General features: G+C 40.8%; 1 protein-coding gene across 7 annotated transcripts in view; it reads right to left on the bottom strand.

Moving 5' to 3' along the window:
• The window catches only part of FMN1 (formin 1), a 445,431-nt gene that overhangs the window by 94,299 nt on the left and 323,623 nt on the right, over positions 1 to 27,509 (bottom strand). For 6 of the 7 annotated variants that reach the window (XR_012373582.1, XR_012373583.1, XR_012373584.1 and 3 more), the window contains one exon: positions 16,673 to 16,765. Coding sequence is in view for 2 of the 7 variants with exons in the window: in XM_073876758.1 (XP_073732859.1) it covers positions 16,673 to 16,765 (93 nt within the window). In the remaining 5 variants the exon portion in view is untranslated. The remainder of the gene's footprint in view (positions 1 to 16,672; positions 16,766 to 27,509) is intronic. The other variant, XR_012373585.1, reaches the window with a different exon arrangement.

The raw sequence follows: 27,509 nt of genomic DNA, 5'->3' as shown, positions 1-27,509 counted from the left end.
CTCTCATGGGAGCACGATTCTGAATCAAAGCCAGCAACCAGTGAGCTGAACAAAGACTGGTTCGAGTAGCTGGCTTTCCTAGGTAGTGTTCAGCCCACCAGCTGCCGCATCCTATCCACCCACACCAGCGCGCCCTGAGGTCAGGCAATTCTGAGATACTTAGATCCAAGAATCAACCAGAGTGTCACCACCAAGCTCTGAGGCGAGGTTCTGCCGGGAAGAGGACTCTCCCAGTGAGCTACTTTGCCCTTTCAGGCTTCACTTGACACTTAGTATGTAACATGCTATATAACTGCTTACTACTGGGTTGTCCTCCTTGTCTCCTCAGCTAGACTGTGAGCTACTTGAGGATGAGAACCGGAAGCCCCTGGATCCCACAGCAGGACACTTTACATGTGAAGAGCCATTAGCCAGAAAATGCCTATGGTTGTTAATGATGATTAGCAGCTCTTGACACAGTTTTCGTTCATTTACATCAGAAGATAGGTCTTCTTGAGACAAGAGGTCCAGACCTCCTGGTGATGCCATCAGCTGACTATAGACATCAGTAATGCTTGGCTTATATCAGACTTCTGGAAATAAGACCGAGAAGACTGTCTTAAGGACCTAGTTCTCTTCAAAATGAGAATGGACTTAAAAAAAAATCTATGTCTCTACTGCTCATACGTAGTGAGAGCTAATGTGCAGCAATATGGCCATGAGGTAGGAATTATCCAGAACTTACTAGAGGTACACCGAAGACTATATACTTAAAGGGAGGGAGACTGACATTAGTAAGTCAACCAAACAAATTTCAGATTTGGCCCTCTGAGCATTTAGAGTACCACATGTTGGAAACTTAATAAAACTCGTGTTGAATAAACCTGAGAAGGGACCAATCCTCCCGAGGAGGACAGCAGCCTTGGGATCCCCAGTGACGGGTCTGTGGGCCAAGCTCAGCAGTCCCACCAGAGTGCACCACTCACCCATGACCTCAGCTTTCTGCCTATCAATGCTGTGTCCCAGCCCTTGGTGAGCACCGGTGTGGCTCAGGCTCTACCATTGGAGCTGCTGTGTCAGTGGCAGGGCAGGGAAAAGCCAGAAGAAGCAGAGCCATCTTTTTCCCGAAAAGGGCTGAGAACAGCTCACCTTTAGGATGCTTGTATTCTCAAGAGGAGCTAGGATACTGTTCGAATATCTGGCTGGTGACAGTTCTATTTTTCCCAGATCAGTAAGAGAAGAGTGGCAACATTTGGTATCAGCACATTAAAAATACTCCTAAGGAGCTTACAGCATGGTTAAAAATACTACTAAGGAGTTAATCTCCGCGATAACTGCATGCAAGTGACTAAAACCGTTTTGCTTGAAAAGCAGAGTAGGTATGTGGAAGGCGTTCTAGCTGATGGGGGATCCCATGTGTAGGCAAATTACCGGGATCCTGGTGGCTTGGGTATATCATCGGGCATCAGAGCAGAGGTGGCTGCTTGGGGAAAAAGCTATCCTCTGGGCAGTGGAGCAATCTTTGGGGTGACTAGGACAGCCACCTAAGAGGGAGGCAGAACATGTGAGAATGGTACAAACACAGGAAAAATTGTACCAGAGGATCTGCATGTCCCATTCGTACAATAAGTGGACTGTAACTTTGGACAACTGGGGTCCTGGAAAGAGCATGCCTACAACTGGTTAATTCTGCAAGAGTGGGAGAAAGAGTTGTTTAAAGAAGAAAAGAGGACTTCCTCACCCCACCCTCCCATTCTCTGGAAGATACACGCAGATGAGTGTCGCACAGCACAAAAGGTTTGTATTACACACTGAAACTGTTGCTCAAAGAGGGACTTACACATAGGAACAAAATTTAAAAACAAACAAACCACCACCATTTATCACAGTTTATCCAGCCAGTGGTTTTCCTGATCCCTTTGGCTATTACTTTAGATATTTTTGCTTGGAATTTATTTGTTTTGTTTTTTTTTTTCCTTTTTCCTGACAGCTCATTGATCTTGGTTGCGTTTGGATGATCACAGTTTGAGAGAAACAATCTAGGCTACTTTCCTAGATTATTTCCTCCTTAGATGCTTCTTGGATGTTGTTCATTTAATATTTTTGAGAAATCTGTCTGTCTCTCTGTCTCTGTTTCCCCCTCTATATATAGACACACACAGGGTATTTTAATCTCAGATTGTGTGAAGTGTGCCCCTGGAGAAGAAGTTACATAAATCCAAGGAAACAATGCCATTATTTTAAATTAAGACAGGCAGAGTTTCAAATTGATCTACCTGGAAGATGTAATCAAAACCTAAGAACTTTAATATAAATTCCATATTCTGGTTTCTTACCTACATTCTTACCTAGCAATTGAAAAAAATATTATTTTCAATGTGATTTAGAAGTGGCTTAAATTTATACATTCTATACATTGTATCAGCCACTCCCTCGGCCCCAGCCCTATCACAAAGCATTTTAAAGCCTATCTATTCATGGTACAACTGGTCAGATCTATTTTCTCCATTATTCAGTAGCTCATAATTAAGACTGTCATCTATAACCACCTCGACAAGTACAACAAGAACTCATACATGTACAAAGGACATATCCTGATCTCATGTGACTATACTGTCTGCTGTAGCTAACAAGAGTCTCCATGAGTCTTTAAAACATACTTCTTGGGAAAAAAACTCAACTCTGTGGATTCACATAAGATTCAAATATGCCAGCAAATGCTTTTCTGGCAGGAGAATACCACTTGATCTTCAGCAGTATCAGAGTGAGCCTAACTAACCTGGACACAGAGGGACCAGAGAGCAAATCATGATCCACTAGAAAGGCATGCAGAACTTATAACCAGGCTTCAGAGTAAGCAGTTTCACTGAAGGTAAGAATACAGGAAAAGAAACACTCATGTTCCTAATTCTTTTTTTTCTTTTTTTTAAAGATTTTATTTATTTATTTGTCAGAGAGAGAGAGAGCACACACAAGCAGGCTCCCTGCAAGGAGCCCGATGTGGGACTCGATCACAGGGCCCTGGGATCATGACCTGAGCCGAAGGCAGACACTTAACAGACTGAGTCACACAGGCATCCCCCGTGTTTCCAGTTCTGTCACTTTTTTGAGAAGTTATCCCTTTGAAAGGTATAAAAATAGTTAAATCCACACCTTAAATTGAGCATTTATACTGACAGTAAGAATGTGGCAGCTTAAACTTTCTCTTCTCTCTTACAGCTTGTGCTGGAAAAGCAAGTGACTTTCGTGCTTTTTGATTTTTCAAGGCACTGCACCATAATTAAAATAAGATGAAGAGAAGATTGTAGAAGGGCCCAGGAGAGGAAGTTCAAGGCCATCTGTCCCTGGGAAAAGGAAGGAGGAAAGGCTTTAACGTGTCAAGTGCAAAAAGTATTTAGTTCTCAGAGGGCTAATTTGTTAGGCTCCAACTCCAAGGACAAAAAATCTCAAAAGAAGTGGAGTAGAAACTGTAGCAAATGGGATTTTATATTGAGTCCCAGGAAATCTGATGGTGATGGTTCTCATGTGCTAAAATAGGCATGTAACATGTGAGTCCTATGGTAGAGTGACTGTATTTGTGAGGCTACTACTTATGAGGCTGTGTATTTCCTCCCATGTAGTAACACACAGAAATAAAGAGTTTTCTTTAGAGGGACATTGTAGAGAATGACAAAACCTCATCCCCTGGAAACACCATCTGTCATTCATTCATTCATTCATTCATTTATTTATTTATTTATCTGAGAGAGAGAGAGAGAGCACATGAGAGGGGGAAGGGTCAGAGGGCGAAGCAGACTCCCTGCTGAGCAGGGAGCCCGATGGGGGACTCGGTCCCGGGACTCCAGGATCATGACCTGAGCTGAAGGCAGTCGCTTAACCGACTGAGCCACCCAGGCGCCCCGAAACACCATCTGTCTTAAAGAAGTCATAAGGACCAGAGCAAACACGTCTATAGTTGTCTAAAGGCAACAAAGATGCCTTTTCCTAGGGCAAGCACCGATGGTCAGCTTTGCAAATCCCGATGGACTAAGTCAAATAAAAGCCCAAATCTACTAGTTAAGAGTCTAGATATCAAGGGCCATGAAACTGAGGAACCATCAATTAAACATAGCAGTAGCTTGTCTTCAGGATGGCCACCATCAATTTTTTCCTTCCTTGACTATCAGCATTGTCTCCACTGAGAGCTGGTGTCTATTGTTCCACTCCCTTGAAACTGGGCTGGTTTGTGACTTCTTTGACCAAAAGTGACACGATGCCTTATCCCTAGACTTTAAGAGGATTGGAAGTTTCTGCTTCCCTTTTCTTGGAACGTTTTCCCTGGAAAGAGCTAGCCACTACAGAAGTCAGTCTAACTACCCGGAAACCACCGGGCCGTGAAGAAGCCCAAGCCATGTGGAGAGGTCGTATGGATTCAGATATCCAGCCAACCCCCACCTGTACCATCCATCCCAGCCCAGGATCTAGACATGTGCATGAAGAAGTCATCAGATGCTTCCAAAACCAGCCACCTCTGACTCCAACCTTATGGAAACCCAGAATAAGAACTACTCAGTTCAGTCCAAACAACCCACAGAACTGTGGGAGACAGCAATACATTGTCGATCTAAGCTACCAAATTTTGAAGTGGTTGGTTATAAAGCAAGACGTAACCAGAATACACCCTATGGATTTCTAATGCCACCAGGCTATAATCTCCATTAGTAAATATAAATTTCAGAGGCAAGGTTGTGTTCATCTTGCTCATCCTGCATCAGTAGCAAGTAGCACAGTGCCTAGAACATAATAAGAGCTGAATTAAATTGATATTTAATGAACAGTTTGAACAGCTGTATCTTTGTTAGTATGGTAAAAGAAAGACCATGGTCAACAAAGTATCTTAGATGAAACTAAATCTGACTTGGCTTAAGAAATAAAAATCACAGCAAAGCACAAGGGAACATAAGGAGAGGGTAAAGGGAAGGCAGAGAATATTTATACATATGATTATGCTGGATATTGTACTGGATGGCTGACGTCTGGTAACTGATTTGATTTTCCCAGTAACCTTACCGTATTGGTGTTATCATCTGTCTTTGAGATGAGAGAACTCGGCCTTGTTTCGATAAAATAAGTTTCCCAAGGTCAGATAGTTAGAGAAGAGATTTGAATACAAGTTTGTGTAGTTCTAAAGCCAGCCCTCTTTTCACTACAGTCTCCCTGGAGATTATAAAATAGAAACAATAAGAAAACAGTTTGAAAGAGATGCAAAACCCATCCCTTGAATCTTACCCAGGACTATCTGCTCCATTAATTGCTGGCAACATGTTGGAACCGACTTCACCACATGAAGCTCAGACCAATTACAATTAATGCCACAGCCCTGAGCACAAGCTGGGAATCATGCCAGAGGAAACTTAAGTTTAAGAAAGCAGATGATCATGCACACATATTATGTTAGCAATGAAGCTTAATCCTAGAATCATGAAACCGAAGGGAAGATGGTAAGGGAAGGAGAGGGCCCTCCTGGGAAGAGTAGCAATCCCGATTTCTTTGGGGATTCCTACATTACCTACTTGAATATATGCCACTTCCCTAGAATGATTACAATTGCTCCATATTTCATTTATTTCAACAAGGACCTGGGATGGTGGGATGAGCTCAGTAGGCAAATGGTTTCAATGAATAATGTGAATGTCAACAAGTTGGTAGACGCTAGGGGGAGAGAGGAAATGGTAAATAACAAAGGTTCTGGTGCCAGACTTAGAAGTGGAGAAAGGGTGTGCTATCAAGGATCAGCACTTCAAGAAGCTAAGCACTTGAGTTTTGCTGACTTTATGAAGAGACATGAACTGACACTGCATATTTCCTATAGTGAAAAAACCATTGTTTATCCCTGTTGATCTACTCAAATGCACATTTTTAACTTTCAGAAGAAAAAGAGTAGAAACCAATCAAAACTGAAATATAAAAACCGGTAGAGAAAGGTAGATATATTTCTTCTCAATTCAAAAGAGTAATAAAAGGATTAAAAAATTAAATGATCACATTCTCTAGCCTCAGCTCGTAACCTTTCAAAGTCTCACAATTCTCCCATCTGCTATAAAACAGAGTTTGAATGTTCCAGTAATTAACAGTTATCAAAGATAAAGTCGTTTACTCTAGCGGTGTTTACTCTCATCTTCAATTTCAGCCACTGAGACAAGGCACTCGGACTCTGTGGGTCTCAAGGATCATGTGTTTGCAGTGCAGCTCAGTGGCCACTAGGTGGTAATGTTGTTGATTGGGGTAGCCATGACATGAGATCCATAAGGCATGCCATCTTCAGTGGAATTATTTGAATACTTTCCACCAATAAGATGTAACTACAGAAATTACATTTACACTTAAAGAATATTTTAATGGTGAAAGAATACAATCCCGTAGAAAACCACTGCTTTTGACTTACTTTTAGAGGAGATGGACAAGATGCACGTGATCTTCCCTCTAGTACTTAAGACTTCACTGGAATTATTTATTATTTGCCGCTTGAATTCGGAACTGCAGCTATTCACACCACTGAGGGAGTAAAACTTTTGTGATTGACTTTCCTTGTTCCCCTCTCTGAACGATCTGATAAGACTGTGATAAAATGACTGAAAATGCAACAGTAGCAGCAGGTGCTGACAAACAGAGTGCCAGGCTCTGTGCTAAATGCTCCCCACACATTATCGCATTCAGTCCTGAGCTCCTACTAGCGCTCCACCATTCTTCTACGGCAAAACGGACTCAGCAGAAGAAACAGACCTGTATTATTTGAAAGAATGAAGAGATCTTTCCAGAGTCATACATTATCTGCAAAATCACGTATTATATGATACGTATTCAGCAAAACAACTCTAAGAAGGCAGTGTAGGTGTCAAGTTGTTCCGGCATGAAGACGACACTGAGTAATTCAAAGAGAAGTCACATGATGGCAATTGCAATCAATCACTGATTAAAACCTTGCTGATAGTTGTCAAGAATCCAGAGAGGAAGTCGTGGCGGTGCCAACAATTACATGAAACAATTTATCATGAAAACAACTATTATGCAAGAATGCAGAGCTCAAGACTGATTCCATAAAATACTTAACTACTTGTCACCACAATTCTTTCCAAAGCACAGATGACACTTCTTGTTGTTGCTGCTGGGGAAGGTAGAATGAGGGCTTTCTATTAGGACTCCAGGAACAGGAGTCCCTCGGGGGTAGGCTATGGCAGGCAAGTCTACTCCTCTCATGTTTTTCTCATTTAGATGGTGACAGAAAATAGTTATTTCTAGTTACCTGCAAGGGTCTTGGGACCCAGAGAAAATGAGTGATTTTCCAAATTATTAGGAGGGCACAGTATAAACAGTGGGACTGAGATCACACTGACATTGAGTAAGCTACTGAAATCCTCACAGTGTCCTTATCTGGAAAGTCAGTAATAACAAAATCAGCTTCAAAGAACTGCCATGGGGATTAAGTTGAAGCACTGTGCTTCAACTGTCGAAGTCAAGAAGCATCCTCCCAACTCCCTGTCTGAACTGAACCCTTGAGGGTAACTTTCAACCGACTGGTGTTTCTCACAGGAGGCAGGGGTGGGATAATAATTATGCTCTAAAAATAACATTGTATTTATTAATGCCCTATAGTCATATGACCCAGCAGCTTGGTCTCCTAAGTTTGGAGCTGTTGCAGCCGGCGGCACATGTGCGCACACGCATGCGCACGTCTGTCTAAATAGCTGCAGCTCTAGAGAAGACCCAGGAAGAGTTAATAATACTTATCCTACACTTCGCTCCAAACCACCACCCACCTCTCTCCCACTAACACGTAGTTCCGAGACACTGCTTAAAAACAGCAGACAAAGCCATTCTTTCAAAAATTACAGATAAAGCTTAAAATACATGCATCCATGGGAGAGGTCCGATCCTGAAAATCATCTTAAGATATAAATGAATGAGAACTGGTGCTACCCTGTGGTTTAGAAGGTGGCCTGTTTCAGGGTAATCTGAAATGTAGATCCTTTCACTCTCACTGTATGTTCAGGAAAGAGTTCATCGAAAGACTTAAGATATCTATATAATGGTGAGGTAAGAGGACCCAAATATAATAGAAAACAGGACTATGGAAACAGAAAACAAAAGATGAGAGAAAAGTAAAACGCCCTACATATCCGAGCAAAGAGGCCTCTTCATGGACATTTCAGTTAGAGCCATCCTAAGAGTGTGACTGAACCATGAGCGAAATAAGTGATGGCAATCTAAGTCCAGAAGAAAGCACTTGAGGGACGTGTGTGTGTGTGTGTGTGTGTGTGTGTGTGTGTGTGTGTGTCTGCACACATATAGGCTAGGAGGACTCCACTGTCCAGAGCTGCCGTGCAAGGGTGTTGAGGAGGAGACGGTTAGGAAAGAAAGCCAAGGTATTAGCTCATAGATCTGCCTCTCCTTTCATGAGAGAGGGAAAATACAAAAAGGCCCTCCTCAAATTTCCCCCTTCTAAGTGGTCCAGTCCAGTCTTCAGTGGAGGGAAAGAGGCTGTGAATCAGAGCATTTAATTTCTAATTCCTTGGAAAATGAACGTGAAGGGCTAGGTGCAGCAGGCTAAGGGGCCCCAATTCATACCACAGTGGGAAAACCTAAGGGGAGAAGCAGTCTTGAAAGAAAAAAAATGTAACTGCAAAGTACCAAAGATGTTTGTTTTAAAAAATTAGTTAATTTTTTGAAGAGGTACACATCGATTAAAAGATTTATGAAAAGTCTGCATGTCATTTCTGAACCCCATCCATCCATCCATTTTCTACCTTCTCCATAATGAACCCATCTGGTCATTTTCAGGGGTAATATTTTAACTATTTAACAACAGCCTGGGTACCAACTAAACAGGACGGACAACCTGCATGGCTGATACGGTAAGAACCAGCTAAATATCAGTCCCAGATTAGATTCCTATTTATCCTCAGAGATTTTTGTCAAGTAGTATCCATTTTTCTTCTTCTTCTTTACTTATAATGGTAATATGCCTACTCTTCTCACCCTTGTTTTCCACTTAAAACTTGCCCTAGAGATTCTTCCATGTCAATGCATAAAGACTTCCTCATTTTTTTTTAAGCAGATGCTTAGTATTCCATCATATGGAAGTACTATAACTTGACACTTTCCTCATTGAGGTTGTCACCAATCTTTTTTGCTGCTACCAACAATGTCTCAATAAGTAGCATGGTACAGAAATCAGTTTGCATGTGTAAGCATCTGAGGGTTTGTATCCAGAAGTAGAACTGACAAGTCAAAAGGCACGTGCATATGTAACTTTAATAGATACTACTAAATAGACCTCCACACGGATTGTAACAGTTTACACTTCTACAAACAATGGAGGACAGGGGTTTACTGTACCACACCACCAATGGAGTTTGTTATCAAACTTTTGTAATTTTGCCAATCCTGTAAATGGAAAATGGAATTTCAATGCAAATTCTTTTGTACTTCTTTTATTTTGAGAGTGGCATCTTCTCATACGTTTGAAGAACAGTTTCTGTCACTATTCATATTATTTGCCTTTGTATTGAATGTTGGTCTTATTTCTTAACAATGTCTCAGACCTCTTATATATTAGGTACACTGATCTTTTGTTTATGATATAAGTTGCGAATCTGAGGCTGACACGTTAATTTTTATTATAATAAGGAAGGCTATGGTACTTAATGTTTTATCCAGCTTTAAATAAAGAATGGATGTTGAATTTTGTCAAGTGCCTTTTTTAGCTTCTAAAGAGATGATCATAGGTGTTTTCTTGTTAGAGCTATTAACAGTGGTGAGTTATGTTAATAGACTTCCCAATATCCTATCATCTTTACATTGTGGGAATAAACTCCATTTGGTCATGAAATGTGCCGTTGTATTTAAAAATTTAAAACTAAGTAAGATTGGCCTGTAGTTTTCTTTCTTTTGGGGGAGTGGGTATAATCTTTTCCAGTATTTCTATCAGTTTTATACACACACAAAATTAATTTAGACATTTTTCTTCTTCTTATGAAATTTCATTGGAGAGAAAGGAAAAGAAAAAGAGAACTAGAGTTTTGGGAAAGACAATTTATTGGATGTTTGGCCACAAAAAGAAAAATTGAGTAAATTAAAGACATAAAGCGGGGGCGTGAGTAGGGAGGAAAGAGAGAGAGAAGGAAGGGGAGAGAGGGAGAGAGAATCTAACTTTGGGATGGGGGGGATTGTGCTCTTTGTAGAAATTTCTGGGAAGGAAAAAAACCAAAATAAACGGATTCAAACTAACCCTTTCAGAAAAGACTCTACTTAATAAATTTTTGATAAAATCGTAGCTCCACTTTCCAAAGATTACTACTGTGTTACTTCAGTGACCCAGAAATCACAACGGACTGTCTTAATTCTTGACCATCTGGTGTTATTTGGAGCCAGCCCTGCTGGTCTTTTTTTGAACGTGAGGTGTACAGGAAGACGGTTTGTCCCACAGAGAGTGCACGTTCCCCCAGTCAGAGTTCTTCCTTCCATAAGCTCTGTAAAGGATGTAAGAATTATTGCTTCTCACAGGTTACACTGTCCAGATCATTGGTCCTTCCTCTTCTCTGTAAGCTTAACGCTTGAATAGGCTGGGGGTTGAAGAGATTAGTCTAGAGTTTGAGGTTCAGTTATGGACTTTGTCAAACTAATCTAAGGATTTATTAAGAAGGGACTGTATGCATATTTGTGACACAGAAAGATGTTTTGATATCCAGGAGGTTTGACAACCACAGATGTGCATTATAGACCAAAAGTGCACCTCACCAAATTCTGGCATGATTTACTAGTTCTGAAAGAATTTAAACAGGAAACTCACAGAGGAAAAAAAAAAAAAAAAGCCTCCAGGCACCTTATAAGATTCAGGCTGTTTGTTCATTAATTCCACAAGTAATTATTAACACCGAATATGGGCCAGGCTGAGCCTCCATTATGTCGGGATGAGAGAGTGAATAGGACCAGTCTCAGCTGTCATGGGGTAGTTAGCTATTTAGGTAATCCTTTCTGCATTCAGTGCGGGAAATCAGAGTTGTTGTTTTGTCTGTTTTTTAGTTTTGTAAATTTATCTATTTACTTTCTACTGGAAGTTTCTTGACATAAAGAACATGTCTAATCTCATCTGCTCAAAGAACCTTGGAGGATCGTTGAAGGAAGGAGAACTAGCATGGCTCATTCAGATTCACTGTGATCTGGTTCCACTCATGGATGCCGAGTAAAACTGATGCAGAATGAGATGGGGCCAAGTGTGGGAGCGTGCTGGTCTTAGCACCAGTTTAGGTTCCAGCCCTCCCTGCCAAAGCTATAAATACAAATGACCAATTTAACAGCATGCAAAGACCACCTACAAGATCTATACCTGGGATCTAATCAGTTGCTCTGCGCCTTCTTTCAATTACAGGATCCCTGCCATGTTTACGGGGACTTTTAATGTGAGCATCACATTTTTGAAGGCCATATCATTATGACTATGTTTGATCTGAGGGTGGGAAAACATGAGCTCAAATAATGCCTGCACAAGGTTACTCTGAACTGAGCTGTAAATTGGAATCAACAAGAGCCTACTGTGGGAAAGAAAAACCACGTAAGGAAAAAGGCTCAGAACCATGGATTGTAACTCTGAAAGATGGAGCCATTAAAATTACTTTCTATTCTGCCCAGGAAATGAAATTAGTTAAGAACATGCCCCAAAGTTTGGTCAAGTAACTATTTAAGGGCATTCTGAGAAGGGAAGGATGACACAAGGACAAACACATCATCTCCACTTGAGTGTGGCAACAGGATATGATTTACAAAAGAAAAATTAAATCGTCATGACTGTTAGAAGAACTGAATTGTAGCTCATACAAAAATTAGCCTATGAATCAACTGAGTCACCATGCATGTATGTGACTTCTCAGGAATAAAGAACTCAATTGCTTAAGACTTTATGAGTGATAAGACATCTAATAGATAATTGGCTTTCCCGCCAAATACTCAAATATTATGAAAGTATGGAAGTACCTTTTCTCAATTATGGTTATTATATTATGTCCTGTGCTTAGAAACTCCAATACTACTGGAAGTTCTCATTTTACCCTTTCTTTGGGCTCTCTCATTCATTCCTCTGACTTGAACTTCTACCCTCTGTGAGACTGTAGTCTCATCCAGTGCTCTCCCATGAACCCAACCTCCCTCCCAGGGTATCTCATTCGTATGTCAAATCAACATGTTCAAAGTTTACTGTGTTGCTTTCCGTCCCAAATCTGGTTCTCCTCATCAGTATCAAGACAGTTACCCAAGCAAGAAAAAGGGGGAGTGATCCTCTGCTCCTATTTCTGTACTTCAACTGGGTTATCTAGTCTTGTAACTCCTAAAAGCTTCATAAATATGTCCCTTCCTTTGTTATTTTTCTGTGATTGCTTTTGTTCTTACCATCATTTGCCTGGACTACTGCAGAATAACTCGATAGACTACTTCCTGGTCTTTTGCTATCCCAACTCTTCTTCATATTGCTCTTGGTTATAATGTGTATTTCTTAACAACAAAAAGCAAAGGATCCCATGCACCAAAACAAAACAAACCCAATGTGACCATGTCACTCCCATACATGGTACTTTTCAAAGGCTCCCTGTTGCCTATAAGACTAAGTTCAGATTGCTTAGCAAGTCTTATTGTGACTCTCCTCCCCGTTTTGGTCTTGTGTTCTTCCCATATGCCCTGTGATCTAGCCCCCCAGGTCTCTTGCCATTCCCCAAATACTTCATGTCTTTCATCCCGAGATTTGCAGTGTTTTCCTCTGCTTGGAATGCCCTTCATAACCTGTCTGCTGAGAATTTCTAATCCTCAATTTCCTTGTCTGTACAACAGGGTGATAATAGTGATGATTCCAGAGGGTTGTCACGAGGACAAAACAAGAAAGAAGATCTTCTCCCCACAGTGTCTGGGGTACGGCAGCACTCTGCAAATGTGAGCTCTCATCCACTGATCTGCTGTCACTGCCATCATTATCAGTAGCTTGGCTTTTTTTTTGTCCAATCTGACCAAAAACATCTTTGTTCAAAGTCTTTCCTGACTTACCTGGAAGTGTTAGGCATTCCTCCTCCCTAATACTATATGCCTCATTATGGTACCGTATTACACCAACTTCAAACTTGATGTAATTTTCATATTTTAGCACCTGCTTTTGAGGTACATCTTATCATCTATGACACATCATGGCTTAACTGCCAACAGTTTTTCTTTCTTAGTAGTGCTTGTAATAATGATGTTTCTTACAATGAATGGCACATTTAGACGAGATCCTATACTTAACACTGTATAATTGCCATTTTATACTGCATATGTATGGTGGAAGGAAAATCCTTCCTTCAGTGAAACACCTACATAAAAAAGATCCTACTGTTTAGAACTCCATAGTAGCCAAGAGATGTTCCATTTGTATATTCTGCAACATGGCAGAGTCCCACCTGTTGCGCCACAGGGGAGCAGCTTGATGAAGTAGCACGCTGTCATCTCCTTCAGTTAAGCAACCTCCCCCCCAACCTGTGAGCCAAACAATGGTCAGCACCGGAGCAGAAGTGGGGAAGGCTAGCTCTGGAAACTGCATTCCAGTAACCCAGGCTTCAAGCTGAGCGAGAACATGAAGAGGGGAGTGAAGGAATAACACGCAAAAGGCCAAGGGACCATGTGTCTAGACTAGTATTGATCAATAGAAGTATATTGTGAACCACATATATCATTTTAAATTTTCTAGTAGCCATGCTTAAAACCTAAAACGGGTAAGTTAATCTTAATAATAATCTCTTATTTTAAAACCCAGCATATTCAAAATAGCATTTTACTGTGTAATCAATGTAAAAAATCAGAAATATTTTGTGTTTTTTTACACTACGTCTTCAAAATCCGCTGTGTGATCTCATCCTGGATCAGCCACATTTCAATTGCTCCACAGCTTCATATGGGTAGTGCTTGCCATTTACATTGGACAGTACAATTCTAGATTGATTTTTGACCAACTCAGTTAAGTAGTAAGATGACAGTGACAGGCTATTTCAACAGTGGCTCTTTTCACCACACAATATTAGGAATGTTTAAGATTCCAATGATATTACATTTTATTTTTATATTTAAAAATTCTGTACAAACGGTAGCTTTCCTTTAAATTCTTTCTGTGCTTTGCTTTAGCTGTTTTTGTTTTAAGCATGATTGGAGGTTATTTCTAATGTCCTTCCCATCTTCCTTTCACTATGTTGGTTCAGGGAGAACCGACTCCTTTATTCAATTGGAGATCTTTTTTCAGTAAGACATTCCCTGAGAGAGGAACAAGGAGTGCCTGAGGTACAGCAGGCTCTTGAATAAATACTTTTTTTAAGTTTAAGTAGCCTCCATGCCTAATGTGGGGCTTGAACTCACAACCCTGAGAGTAAGAGTCATGCTCCACCGACGAAGCCAGTCAGGTGCCCTGAATAAACATCTTTGAAGACATACTGAATGGTGACCTAAGCTGGACCACAGAGGTTCTCAACCTGAACTACACACTGGAATCACCTGGGGAGTAAATTAATAATGCTAATGCCTGGTCCCACCCCCAGAGATGCTGACAGGAGGTCTGGAGTTCGGTCTGGGTATCAAAATGTTTAAAAAATCTCCCCCCAGGTGATTCTAGTCTACAGCCAAGGTTGAGAATTACTGCTGTAGGGTTTTCCTAGAACATCTTACTGTGGCCACACCCTTGCCTCGCTGACATATGGTCCAGACAGCCTCAACTCAATTTCCTCTATCAGAACAGACCAGAAGTTTCTTGAGAAACCTAACAGAGAAGAAGCAAACACATAACCCCAAACAGTGGTTTGCCAATTCCTTTTCTAAGGCACTGAAGATTTTCAAGGTTCTAAATCTATTTGTACTTTCTCTTTTTCCAACAACAACAAAAATTAAGATTTGCAATATAAGTTTTAAGACACTAGCTGGTTCCAAGAGAAAGGAGGGAAGGCCATCATAGCATACAGGCTGGTAATACCTACATATATACAGTGCGGAATTTTGCAGATATAGAATAATAACAATTAAAAATAAAAACAGAATCTAAGTACATATGAGCTTCATATCAAGTTAGTTCTACATATGTCAAAAACAGAAATGATTAATTGGGGATCTGCAAAAGGAAATCCTTCGCGCTTTTTCTTCAGGCCATTTAGGTTACATTTACATGGCATAATCCTAAAGCAAGGCATCTACTTTGAAAAATCACATATAAAGCATACTTAATTTTAGTCACATAACACATAAGGGGTAGGATCACTGCTCTTTAGATGGCACTTTGTCGGATGACATTGTTTCCGTCATATATGAGGTTCAGCAGTGGCCAAGAGAGAACGCCTGATTTCCGCTTCAACACAAACAAGCCCTCATCAAGGAGGAGGGAACAATGATCTCTGCACCAAAGGAATAGCTGGAACAGAGTTCGTCTGACTCATGGACTGAGAATCTTCCTGCCAATTCCCAAGGTGGTTTGGCCATACTTTATGGATTCACCCTGCTTAAATGGTCTTTTGTTGATGATGTGGTATCATATGGCCTTATTAATAAATAGAAAGAGCATGTTGATACCTCCCCAAAGGTTCCTACATGTAGTTCCTCTTTCTAGCAAAAACAAAAGCTCCCTCTAACTACCCCATGCTTTTTTTATTGATATAATTGACAGATAACATATTAGTTTCAGATGTACAACATGATCATTTATGTATATATTGCAAAATGATCATCATAGTAAGTCTAGTTAACATCCATCACCACACAGTTACAACATTTTTTTCTTGTGATGAGAACTTTTAAGATCTACTCTCTTCTCAACTTTCAAATATACCATGTTGTATATTTAACTAGGGTCACCATGCTGTACATTACATCCCCATGACTTACTTATTTTATAATAGCAAGTTTGTCCCTCACACTTATTTTTGTTTCACATCGTAAACTGGATTTGACAAATTAGAATAGGGAATATCCAAAGGCATTAAATGTCTATGTTCAATAATAGAGATCAACCAAAGTTCCCTACCCCTGCCAAAATCATGGAGGAAGGAACATAGCCTCATAAGATTTCTAAATAAGTGTGTCAGTGCACAAAGTGGTCTCATGCATATCACTTCCATCTACCAACCCCAAAAGGCTAACGAGTGCCAAATAATTGGATGTGTGACATTCACCTGGCCCCAATTTCCCATTCAGAAAAGGAATAAAAAATACTATACAAGTTTCCAAGATGCTACACTGATAAACCAGGGTTAGGATCACCATCCACCTGTTCGGGCTGACCACAAATCTGAAAGGCATGACTATATAAACTCTGAACCTACGTCGTTTGTCAGGGAACATGTACTGAGGATCCTCTTGGGCTCCATGAAGAGACAGAGAAAAAGTCTTCCCTCAAAAGGTTTATAAGAACAGGAGTAATGGATTACTCCTGTTTTTAGGAGATTTAGATTAAAGGATTTGATATTAAAAAGGGTTTGAAAGGTGATATGAAGAGTGGCAGAAAATTCTATCTGCACTGAGTACGTTATGATGGGACGGTAGGCTGGTGGAATCCTTGGAGCTGCCGGTGGTTGGCAGGGATGCAAGGGGTTGTGGGCCTCAGGGAAAGATCCAGTGAGTGGGGGATGTGGCAGAGTTTTGTGTATGCGCAGCTGACACCGTTCCCTACCTTTCTGGAAGAACTCTTCTAGTTTGTCCTTGAAAGGCTGGAGATACTCCTTTGGTGACTCCTTGCATACCACAATCATCTGTTTCTCACTTGCTGTGAAGGAAAGTTTGGAATTAGATTTCCTTAAGAACATGTATTTGCTAAGCTTACACTCTCTGCTACGCTCTTCAGTATTAATTGTGCAAAATCCTTATCAATCACGGTTTATCTAAATTTCAGGGGAAAAAAAGAAAACAGGAACAACACACACAAACAGACATAGTTAGCTCACTCCACACCTTTCTTCAGGAACAAAGAAACGTATCACCTTCAACTTTCCTTTTAGAGATGCAGAAAAACCTCTGGCTTGGGACAAGAAAAGAATTATGCTTTTGGTCTCTCAAAAACTACCAAATTCCCAGGGAATTAAAGGCCCTGATCCTCTTCAGATTCATACTCCAGAAAGAGAGCTTGAAATAGATTTTGCAGCAATTCCCAGGCATCCGAGTTGCCTGGAGCCACCCACATGCCAGCAGGAGGGGCAAGCCCAGTTCAGGGAGGTCTGCATCTCTCCCTTCCTGCTTCCCATTCACCCACCCTTCCTGTTAATACTCCCCTAACACATGGTGAAATTGTTTTCCATGTGATTTACTTCAGATAGAATTTACAGACAGATTGATAATTTCTTATATATAATAGGTAACTTATAATAGAGTGCTTTTTTGACAAACATGCCCCCCTCAAATCAGAGAGTTCTGATTTGGTGATATGGAAACCACCCAAAACCCAGAGTTCGCCATCCCAGGGGAAATGGCTGGAAGTGCCATTTACCGAGATGGGAAGAGTGGAAAGTGTGATCTTTTTGTTGTTCTAAGGGAGAGAAGATCAAGGGTGAACTCTGAGGCTTGTTAAGTTTTCTTTGGTCCATGTGAATTACAAGGCAAAATCGTTCAGTAAAAACAAAGTAGAGGAGATACAAGACAAGATAAAACCATGAGTGGGTGCTCTTTGCTAATTAAATTCAAACTCCAGGTCATTTCCATCACGGTACCATTTCTACCTTTCAGCTCTATTTCCCACCTAGATTTGACCAACCAAACCAAAATTCTGCAGTGTTTCTAAATGACATCAGCCAACATTCCCACTTCCACGTCTGTGTTCATGTGGTTCTCTGCCCAATCTGTTCACGTCTCATACATACTTACCACTGCATTTGACAAGAGTGCCACTCATGCTAAAAAGTCTGACATGCTGCCACTACCATAAAGCTCTTTCCAATCCAAAGTTTTTGCAGCCTTCAAATTTCTCTAGTACCTTCTGTATGACATTTATGCTTTACCTTTAATCATATTTATTTGTGTACTCGTATTAATCCCTGTGAAGCCATCATGCAGGTTTCATTAACTTGTCCCCAAACTTCTCTAGAGAGTTCCATGCATATCTGGCCAAAATCTGGCCAAAAGTATGATTTCCTCATCTTAACTACATTCTTATGTGAAGGAAGGTTAAAAAAAAATTAGCAATGTTGACCCAAACTCAGAGTGGGCTTTCCAGGAGTGCAGTGTGACTTCCCCATCTTTTCCCTCCTTCCTCCCTTTCTAGGACAGGTATACCAAGGGTCCCTTGGTGTCCCTTGGTACTCTGAAACACTGTGATTGTCCCAAGCTGATTTGAAAGGGCTCAGTGTCTTCTAAAGACCTCCCAAAACATCTACTACTTAATGGCGCAAGGCGCAGGCAAAGTCGCCAAGATGACCCTCCAGACTGGGTCGTTCTGAAGGTAGGCCTAGAAGCAGGAGACTGGTCTGAGAAACTTTGGAAGATGTCTGCTTTCAAGAATTGGCATTTTTTCCAGGAACTTTCATGGCCACATGAACTTTCCTGATGATATCCAGCTACGATTCTGGGAACACAGGTAGCCATGTTTAAAAGAAACCTGGAATCTCTTACAGTATAAATTGGGAGAATCTTCTAAATCCTTTAACTAGGGATGCTTGGGTGGCTCAGTCATTAAGCATCTGCCTTCGGTTCAAGTCATGATCCCAGAGTCCTGGGATCGAGCCCCGCGTCGGGGTCCCTGCTCCGCGGGAAGCCTGCCTCTCCCTCTCCAACTCCCACTGCTTGTGTTCCCTCTCTCGCTGTGTCTCTCTCTGTCAAATAAATAAATAAAATCTTTAAAAAAAATAAATCCTTTAACTAGCCCTCTACTACATTCAAATCCCAACAATTCCATTTAGAGAGAACTATTTTTCACAAACACAAATAATACATGGTAAGGCATGCCTGTACTTTGGTAATAGGACATAATTGAACCCAAGACAATAATTTTTTGAAGTTTGCTTCTCCCTAGCCAAAGCAAAGCCAAAGGCAGAGCTTATCTTCCCAATAAGCAAAACTTCCACTTCTACCTGAATTAAAAAGATTGATCATTGTGGCTCTCCCTTTGTCCTGGCTGTGGTGACAGAGCCCACGGGGTCCATCAAATAGTTCAGATGTTATGAGGTCCTAGGGTGATGTTGTAAAGGGCTTGTGCTTGGATCAAGAGTCCGACCCGGGCTCAGGTAGACTGTGGCTTGTTTCTCTCATCTGCAAAATGGGGACCCCCTGACTGATATGAAATCAGAATTAAGTGAGATAACACACATAAAATGGTGTGCACAATGCCTGGCACTGGCAAGGGGCCTCACAAAGATTATTTGTTATTTTTATGATTTAGCAAAATTGGTTAGGAAACACGTCACAACCAGAATGGCAAAGGAGTCATGGCTGAGAATCAGTGACTACAAAGGCCCCACACTTTATTTATAGAAATGTGCCCCCGTGCGAGTCTCCTGTTTAGAACACAGGGATAATAATTTCTGTTGCCCTGCTGAACTTGTACCACCCACTGTTAGGATTCACTGAAGAAACTCCTGAGAAAGATAAAGCAAATATGAAGCAAGAGCCTAGGCAGCTGAGCTTCACGGTTCTGAAATCAGAACCTGAAGCCAGCCCGCACAAGAGCAGCTCCCCTGCTGTGGAGCTGGGAGGTCCTCCCTGCACCCTGACAGGCCCAGCCTCCCACGTGGCCTGTTGGAAGGAAACCTCTCCGTGATCAGAGCAGGGGTCTGCCCTCTGACCAACGCACCGGACGGTCTCGGCACAGTGGCACGTTCCAGTGGCCAGGCAGCTCGCCTGCTCCCACTTATTCACATGGTGTAGCCGAGAGACTTTCTGGCAGACAAATGGGAGACCTGAAGACTAATTAACAATGACACCAGAGACCGGCGGTGCACAAAGGAGAGAGGTCACTGGCAAATCCACAAATGTCGTTTATTGTCCAACTGGAGGGCACACATTCAATGTTGCTAGACCACCAAGGTTGCCTTGGACGCAGGCTGTACCCAGAGTTCCAATGTTTAAAGGCAAAGTCAGCCTACATTCACTTTCTCGTTACTTATTACATTTTTGGCAGAATTGAAAATATATTTATACCTGAAGTTAGCTACTAAATGGTCATCGTGAGAGATAGATTAAATATGGAAAACCAAAACATAATGGAATAATAGATACTAGAGTTGAGAGAGTTATTTTAACTCATTGAAAAGTTAAGTGCTTGTGAAGCATTTTAGTGAAAGATAGGGCCTTGAGTGTTTTAAGATTTCAGGTATTAGACTGCTAAGGCCATAGGTGGCTGTCTGCGTTTTTGTTTTTAACACCTAACAAGGAATAAAGTTTGCTGGAGCCCCTCAAAAAGCACGGGTAGGTTACAAGGATAAAGAGGCAAGCCCCAGATATAATTAATCAAAACTTAAGACATATTGAATTGCTCAAAAGTACGTGGGCAGTTTTTAGAACCTAGAGCATGTTTCTCTCTGTGAGTTGAAGGACCTGTGGGCTTAGTGGAGTCAGAATACATTTTTAGAGGAAAGGAGAGATTTATCTGGACTCTGCTTTCTCAGCCTGGAATTCTCTCTTCTCTGCTTACCTAATTCCTACCTCACGCCCTCCATGGTTCTGGGCCAGTTCTACCTCTCCCTCAGTTTTACGAGATGCCCATCCTTTTCCAAAAGCTCCAAGCTTCAAGGCCCTTGATAGAGGATTGTTGTAGCAACATACAGAACTGTGACTACAGCAAATTTTTAAGCTTATCACTGGGGTTTACGTGAGAGATACTAATCAGAATCAGATATGAAGGGCACAGAATGCTGGGTTGAGGAGTTTATCCTCAAGGAATTCACTCAACAAATACATCAATTCGCCAAATATCCCCGTGTGTGCCAATTATGCACCACAACTTGTACTTGATACTGAGGATGTATCAGTGACAAAAAACAGACTAAAATCTCTGCCCTCAGACATCATAGTGAATAGGTCAGCAACAACGGTTTGTTAATGGGTAGGGCACATAGCAATTTCTGTTTCTAGTAATTTGGACCGCATGCAAACAATGTGAATCATTACCTTCCATATTAACATACTGTACTGCAGTGTCTCTTTTTAGTAAAACCAGGACAGTATAGTGTCCTTCCTAGTGCTTTCCATGTGAAACACACATGTGTATACACACAGATATAAACACAAACACACACATAGAGCTTTTAGTTTTCTACCCCAAAACACACTTTTATCAAAAGAAACTAAAGACAAAATTCAGAAATCAAAAGCACAATATTAGCACAATAAACCTACACAGTTCTTTTTCATGGTGTTGGCCTTGGACTGAATGGCTAGAGAGTTATATTAAATTCAATGCATTAAAATAGTAAAATAAAAACAGCTTTTGCCCAGCTACAATTCAGGGATTTCTATGGAAGGGGAAATTTATATATACAGCTAATAAAATATTAAGAATTTTTAAACTTTGGTTAGTAAAGGTAGGCACAAAAGAGAGTGTACTATTTTGTGGTTATTTTCCATACATTTTGTGTTTTAAAGCTACAGGAAGGAAGACTTCATGTTGATTTAAGTCAAACACAAATGATAAAAGATTGAAATTTAAAAAATGCATATTTCATGTTCCTGAGCTCTGATGCTAAATGCAGAGGGGGGGACATTTTAAGGCTTAGCATGGTGAGTGGTGAGTGGTATCAGAGGAAAATCCTGGGCGGTGGGGGGAATAGAAAATCTACTCTAGAAGAGACCTACATAGATTATATTCCATAGGGGACTGCCAGACACGTTCTGCTAAAGAACCCCACTACAGCCAGGTATCTGGGCTTGAATCAGACAACTATACATATATGACCCTGGTGTGGACAACCTATATATATGTAATCAAAGGTGTTTTCATTCTTTACCCTTTGTTTGGGAATTCAACTGATATAATTATTACGTCTAAATCATTCCTCTTAGTGACTGTATTCGTCCAAAGGAAAAAGTCTGTATCCAGAATGGTCAAAAAACTTGGCTGGGCAAATGGGTATTAGGAACGAAACCATAGGCCTTACATACCTCGTACTTGGGTCAGAATGTTACCTCAGAAAAATGTAGATCACAGGTGGACTGACACACACCAGTGCTGGTTTGCGTCTGGACATACACAGGGTTTATCCCTCCAAAGCCAATTAGAACATTATGCTGAGTGAAGGAAGCCCATCACAAAGAACTGCATATTGTATAATTCCATTTACATGAAATGACCAGAATAAGCAAATCGAGAGAGACAGAAAGTAGATCATGGTTGCCTAGGGCTGGGGGAGGGAAGGATGGAGAGATTGAGGGGGTGATGAGGTTTCTTTTTGGGGTAATGAAAATTGTTTGTGGTGATGGTTGCACGACTGTGAACACACCAAAAATCATTAAGTTGTACCTTTTAAATGGGTGAATTATGTGGAATGTGATTATATCTCAAAAAAGCCACTTTTAAAAAAACTAATTAGAAACTCTTGAGTCTCAAACTGGAACTATAATGATCAAATAAGTGAAGAATGTCCTACTTGTGCTTTTTTTTGTAGGGTAGAGTGATTTTTCAACTCTTAGATGTGACTATGTCTTCAACAGTCATCTTTGTTAAACCATGGATCTGAATTGGGAAATGAGTTTGAAACATACCTGTACTTGAGAAATCAAACATATTCAGCTTCAAAAGGTACCAATAAATGTTATCAAAATAAAAAACCCATTAAATAAATAATTAGACTTAAGACAAATACTAGCAAGACACTTAAGAATTTGCTAACTTTCAAAAAAATTTCAAACAAAAGCTTTCGTATTTTCTTATAGTATAATGCTTACATATATGAGTGTATCTACAGTGTCTACATACATATCAACAAACAATACTTCAGAAAATCGTCTTCCTTGAAGTACTCTTAATCTGAAGATACATTTATTTCTTCATTTTCCATACCCTTTATTGACTGGGAAAGTTATTAAATACCTCTCTGACTCTTAGTTTCTTGACATATAAAATTTCATGAGGACTAAACAAAATGCACACAAAAAGCCCTTTGTATATTGAACAGTAAAATGCTATCTGCCATATTCTTTACCTGTTTGAAATACTCAAACACTGCTAAGCCCAGCTAGATAGCATACTGTACACGGCTTTCCTCTTTTCATTTCCAGTAACAAGGGAACAATAACAACCACCCCACAAACTCTTTGAATTACATGGACATTCCTAATATTTATATGTTTAGTAAATAAATCATTATGCTCTAAATACCCTAATCCCTTTCACAGTCAAACCATCTTTTACAAATTGGTTCAGCTCACTTTTTCTATTTCTCACTCACTGCGCACTTCCAGACCCATTGAAATTCACCTCATCCCTATGATGACAAGGAGAAAATGCTCTCAAGTCACCAAGGAACCCATCCTACCCACACTGCCTTTTTTTTTTTTTTTTTTTTTTTTTTTTGCTTTTTAATCTCATCTTGGCTCACTGTGCAGCAGGATTCCACTGTGTGGAACACTTGCTCTTTCTGAAATACTTTGTCCCCTAGCTCTGTGCCCCCACTCCTGGCTTTCCTCCTACCTCTGACCATCTTGGCTCCTTTGCAGCCTCATCCTTCTGTATTCAACCATTAAACGGGAAAGTTCTTTACCATTTCTTTTCTTCTCATGCTATGCTCTCTACTTCAAGAAAATCTCATGCAGCTCAATGCTGCAGTAACCATCACTAGAGCTGCGACTCCCCAGGTGACAAGTCTAGACCATTGTTTCACCTCCAAAAGAGCTCTTGAATCTGTCACTCCCCGCCAGGCTGCCTTACTACCTTCTTACCTGGTCTTCCCACATCTACCCTTGCCTCCTTCTGATTTGTTCCTCACAGTGAAGTCAGTGATCTTTATAAAATATACATCAGATTATACCAATCCCCTGTTTGAACCTGCCAGTGGCTTCCATTACTCCTACAGATTGGCCCTTCCAATGTCCTGCACGGGCTGGCTCATTCTACTGTCCTGGCCACACTCTGTGCTCTAACCACATGGTCCTCTCCCAGTTCCTCAGACATGATCAATTCCCTCCTACCGTCAGTGTGTTCCTTCGCCAGTGACATTCTCCTCTACCCCTAGTAACCAGGCCTAGTGAGTGGTTAGTCATTTTTTTTGATCTCAGCTCAAAGGTCACTTCATCAGTATTTCTTTTCAACCCTCCACTCTACATTAACGAGGTCTCCTTTGTTACAGTCTCCTAGCACAGTATATTTCTCCTTTGTAATTATAACTTTCATGACTGACCATCTCTCTTGTTAGGCAGAAAGAGATACTATTCTATCCCCAGCATCTACTATAATGTCTAGCCCATAGAAGATACTCAGTGAGCATTTGCTAAATAAATGAATACATTATCAAAGGAGTAGAGGGAGATCTTATACACTACACACGCAGTACAAATCTTAGTGCCTTGATAGCTTTTGGCTCTAGTATCACACACACACACACAGACACGTATATATACACAGATACATGAAAAATATATGTCTTTATGTGTATATGTATAATCCATGTAGATAGATGTAGGGGCTGGAGAAAACACAAGTAGACTAGATATCATGCCATTTTCATTCACATTCATTCATTCAGATATGAGATACCAGTTTTTTTTTAAATCTCAAAAGCTAAATTCAGAATTCTTAGACAGGAAATAGTTATTATTGGAAACACAAATCTTTAATTCTTGGGGTCAAGCACCGCACCATCCCCAGATGAGGGCTTGGATGGGTGTTATCTAAGACTCTGGCTTCAGGGATGCTGTCTTTCATAAGAGAGGAAGAAGAGTTTGGGTCTCTTTCAGAAGGACAGATGGATACAGAGAAAGGATAGCAAGAGAGAAATAAATGAATTGGTGATGTCTGGCCTCTGGGGCACCCCCACAGTTTCAGTAAAGCTCCTGAACTCACGGTGCTTGCTGTGGGCATGGGCTATGAATACTAAAGAAAGGGCTGAGTTTTACACCAAGTTTGGACCTCGCACAGAGCAAAGACCCCTTATGAGGAGGTAGAGGTGCTCCCATGCACCGCTCCGATCCTCTTTCTGTCAAATGTTACAGATAGCTTTGTTTTTCTACAGAGATGGGATTTTGGAGTAAATTGTTCTTAGATCATAGGAGACAGGGTGGTTTCTAGCACTAATATGCCTCTACATGGGTTATACAAATATTCATGCATTCAAAATATTGAGTATCTACACTAGGGCACTATGTTAAATGTTGAGGGGCAAACTATTTAACCAGACCTATTAGTCATCTCTCTTCTAAAAATTTTCATAAGAATCTAGAAGCAGAGACAGACAAGGAAACCAACAAATTGTAATATAGTGCAGTGTCACGGGACTCTGGGTAGGGGCTTCCAACTCAGATTGGGGTTGGGAGGTGGTGGCCAGGGAAAGTTCTCCAACATAGATAAGTCATGAGTTCAATTACAAAGGTCAGGAGGAGTTAGCTAGCCAGCCAAGGAGGAATGAAGGAAGAGGGAAATAATTTCAGAAAGAGGAAATTCGATGAGTAAAAGTAAAGCATGATAGGAATGCATAGGTCTCCCGGGATAAGTTAAGTGGTAAGAGATAGTTATTGACTGTACATCAGGGACATAGAGCTGTTCTTCTTCCCAGATCTTCAATGTCCTGTGGCTAGATCGTGATTCAAAGGAACTAGATTCAAGGAACTTGATTCAAAGGAGCTGGAACCACCCTGATTGGGGGAAAGGAGGTCACAAAGTGCCAGAGAAGTAGGAGGCTTGTCATTTTAAATACAGTGGTCAGGAAAAGTCTCACTGTGAGGATATTTGGCTAGAGACAAGACCAGAGTAAGGGAGAGAGTCATGAGTAAGTTTGAGGGAAATCAAGAGGGTTATTTAGGGCATGTTAAGTCTGAGATGTCAATTAGGTACTCCCGTTTTATATCAAAGCCTGCAGTTTCAGCTGCATGGTTGGGATAGAAGAATGTAGCCAGAGAAGGGGTTGCAGGACAAACCCTGGGGCACACAGGCAATGGAGAAGAGGCCAGCAAGGGATGGAGGTGAGCAGCTGGATAGAAAAGTAGGGGTATGGAGTGCCATGATCTGAGAGGATCCCAGCACTGCAAGAAAAAAAAAGAGCAGTCAGCTCTGTGCAGTACTGTTGAAAGGTCAAGTAAAAGACAGAGAAGTGACCGCTGATTCTAGCAACGTGGAGGTCTCTGTTCTTCTCAAAAGCAGTTTCAGGACCCAGAGGATGGAAGGAGGAAGCCAAATTGGGGAGGGGTGAAGTAAATACAGACAGATTCTGTAGCCACTTGTTTAAGAAGTGAAGCTAGAGAAAAAATAGCACAATGAAGAAAATCCTTCCATCCAAGAAGATATTGTCTACAGATACTCTGGTCACGACTGGGCACCCCTTTCCCCAGAGGAATGTTGTGTAAAAATAAACCCACCAGGAAGCTTTAGCCCAGGGGAATCCCATGATGCTGATTCACTTCACAGAGGGAGGCTGCCCAAGATCAAATTCACCTTAATGTCCCATGATCATGAGTATTCTCCATGAAAAAATTTAAGCAGAAGTGACAGGGCCAAGTGAGGACATGCCAACATGCTTTAGGACTTTTGGAAAGCCTCTGCGAAGCTGGGCCACTGACCACAGCCTTTGCATGGAATTGTCTAAAGCACATTCAAAAGTCCCTCCTGTCAAACATCACAGCTGAGTCAGAATTTGCACTGTGATGATTATGTGGTTATAGACACAGCCTTGGTCTGTGAGACATTAGTGTGAAAAATATTCATTAATCACCTACCCATGACCAGGCTTAAATATAGATGGATTGGGCATGACTTGATTTATAGGGTGTTAAGTGATCCATTCGTTTATTTAAAAATATCCCTTTGCATGGTTCCCCATGAAAAGCATCACCACCAGAAGCTTTCCCTTGAACTGAAGATGCTAACTCTCAGAAGTTCTGAAGAGCTCTTCAGACATGAATATTTATTAGTTAAAAAAGAAAACACTATCAAAGAAGAATTCATTAACACTTTAGTATAAATTTATTTCTTAGACTGGATTGAAAAGGCTAGGGATTTCAAGCAGTAGATGGGGAAGTTGTGTTATATGGGGAAAAAAGGCACATTCAGCAAGGTTCTGATCTCAGGTAGACTGTATTATTGAGAAGCCTTAGGCAGGGAGCCCCAAACACAAAGTTCCTGAGCATCCGAAGGACAAGGGAACTCATCTTGGGGAGGAGAGCAGCAAGTCCCTTCCAAAATGTATTATGAAGCTAACACACATATAAAGAAATGTGAAAAATATTTACCAAAAAAAAAAAAGTAGGAAAAAAGTCATTCCTGATACCATGAACAAGAACAGTCACCATTTAATACTTGGGTACATTTTTTTAAGTGTCTTAGCCTCTATATCACACACCCCTGTCCATAATTTTACAAGGGCTGCCTCTATATATTATTA

This window comes from Callorhinus ursinus, unplaced genomic scaffold, assembly GCF_003265705.2.
Source record: "Callorhinus ursinus isolate GAN/ISIS: 27379988/994484 unplaced genomic scaffold, GSC_fseal_2.0 scaffold25, whole genome shotgun sequence".
In the NCBI taxonomy this organism is placed as follows: Eukaryota; Metazoa; Chordata; class Mammalia; order Carnivora; family Otariidae; genus Callorhinus; species Callorhinus ursinus.
This window is presented reverse-complemented; position numbering and strand designations above follow the sequence as displayed.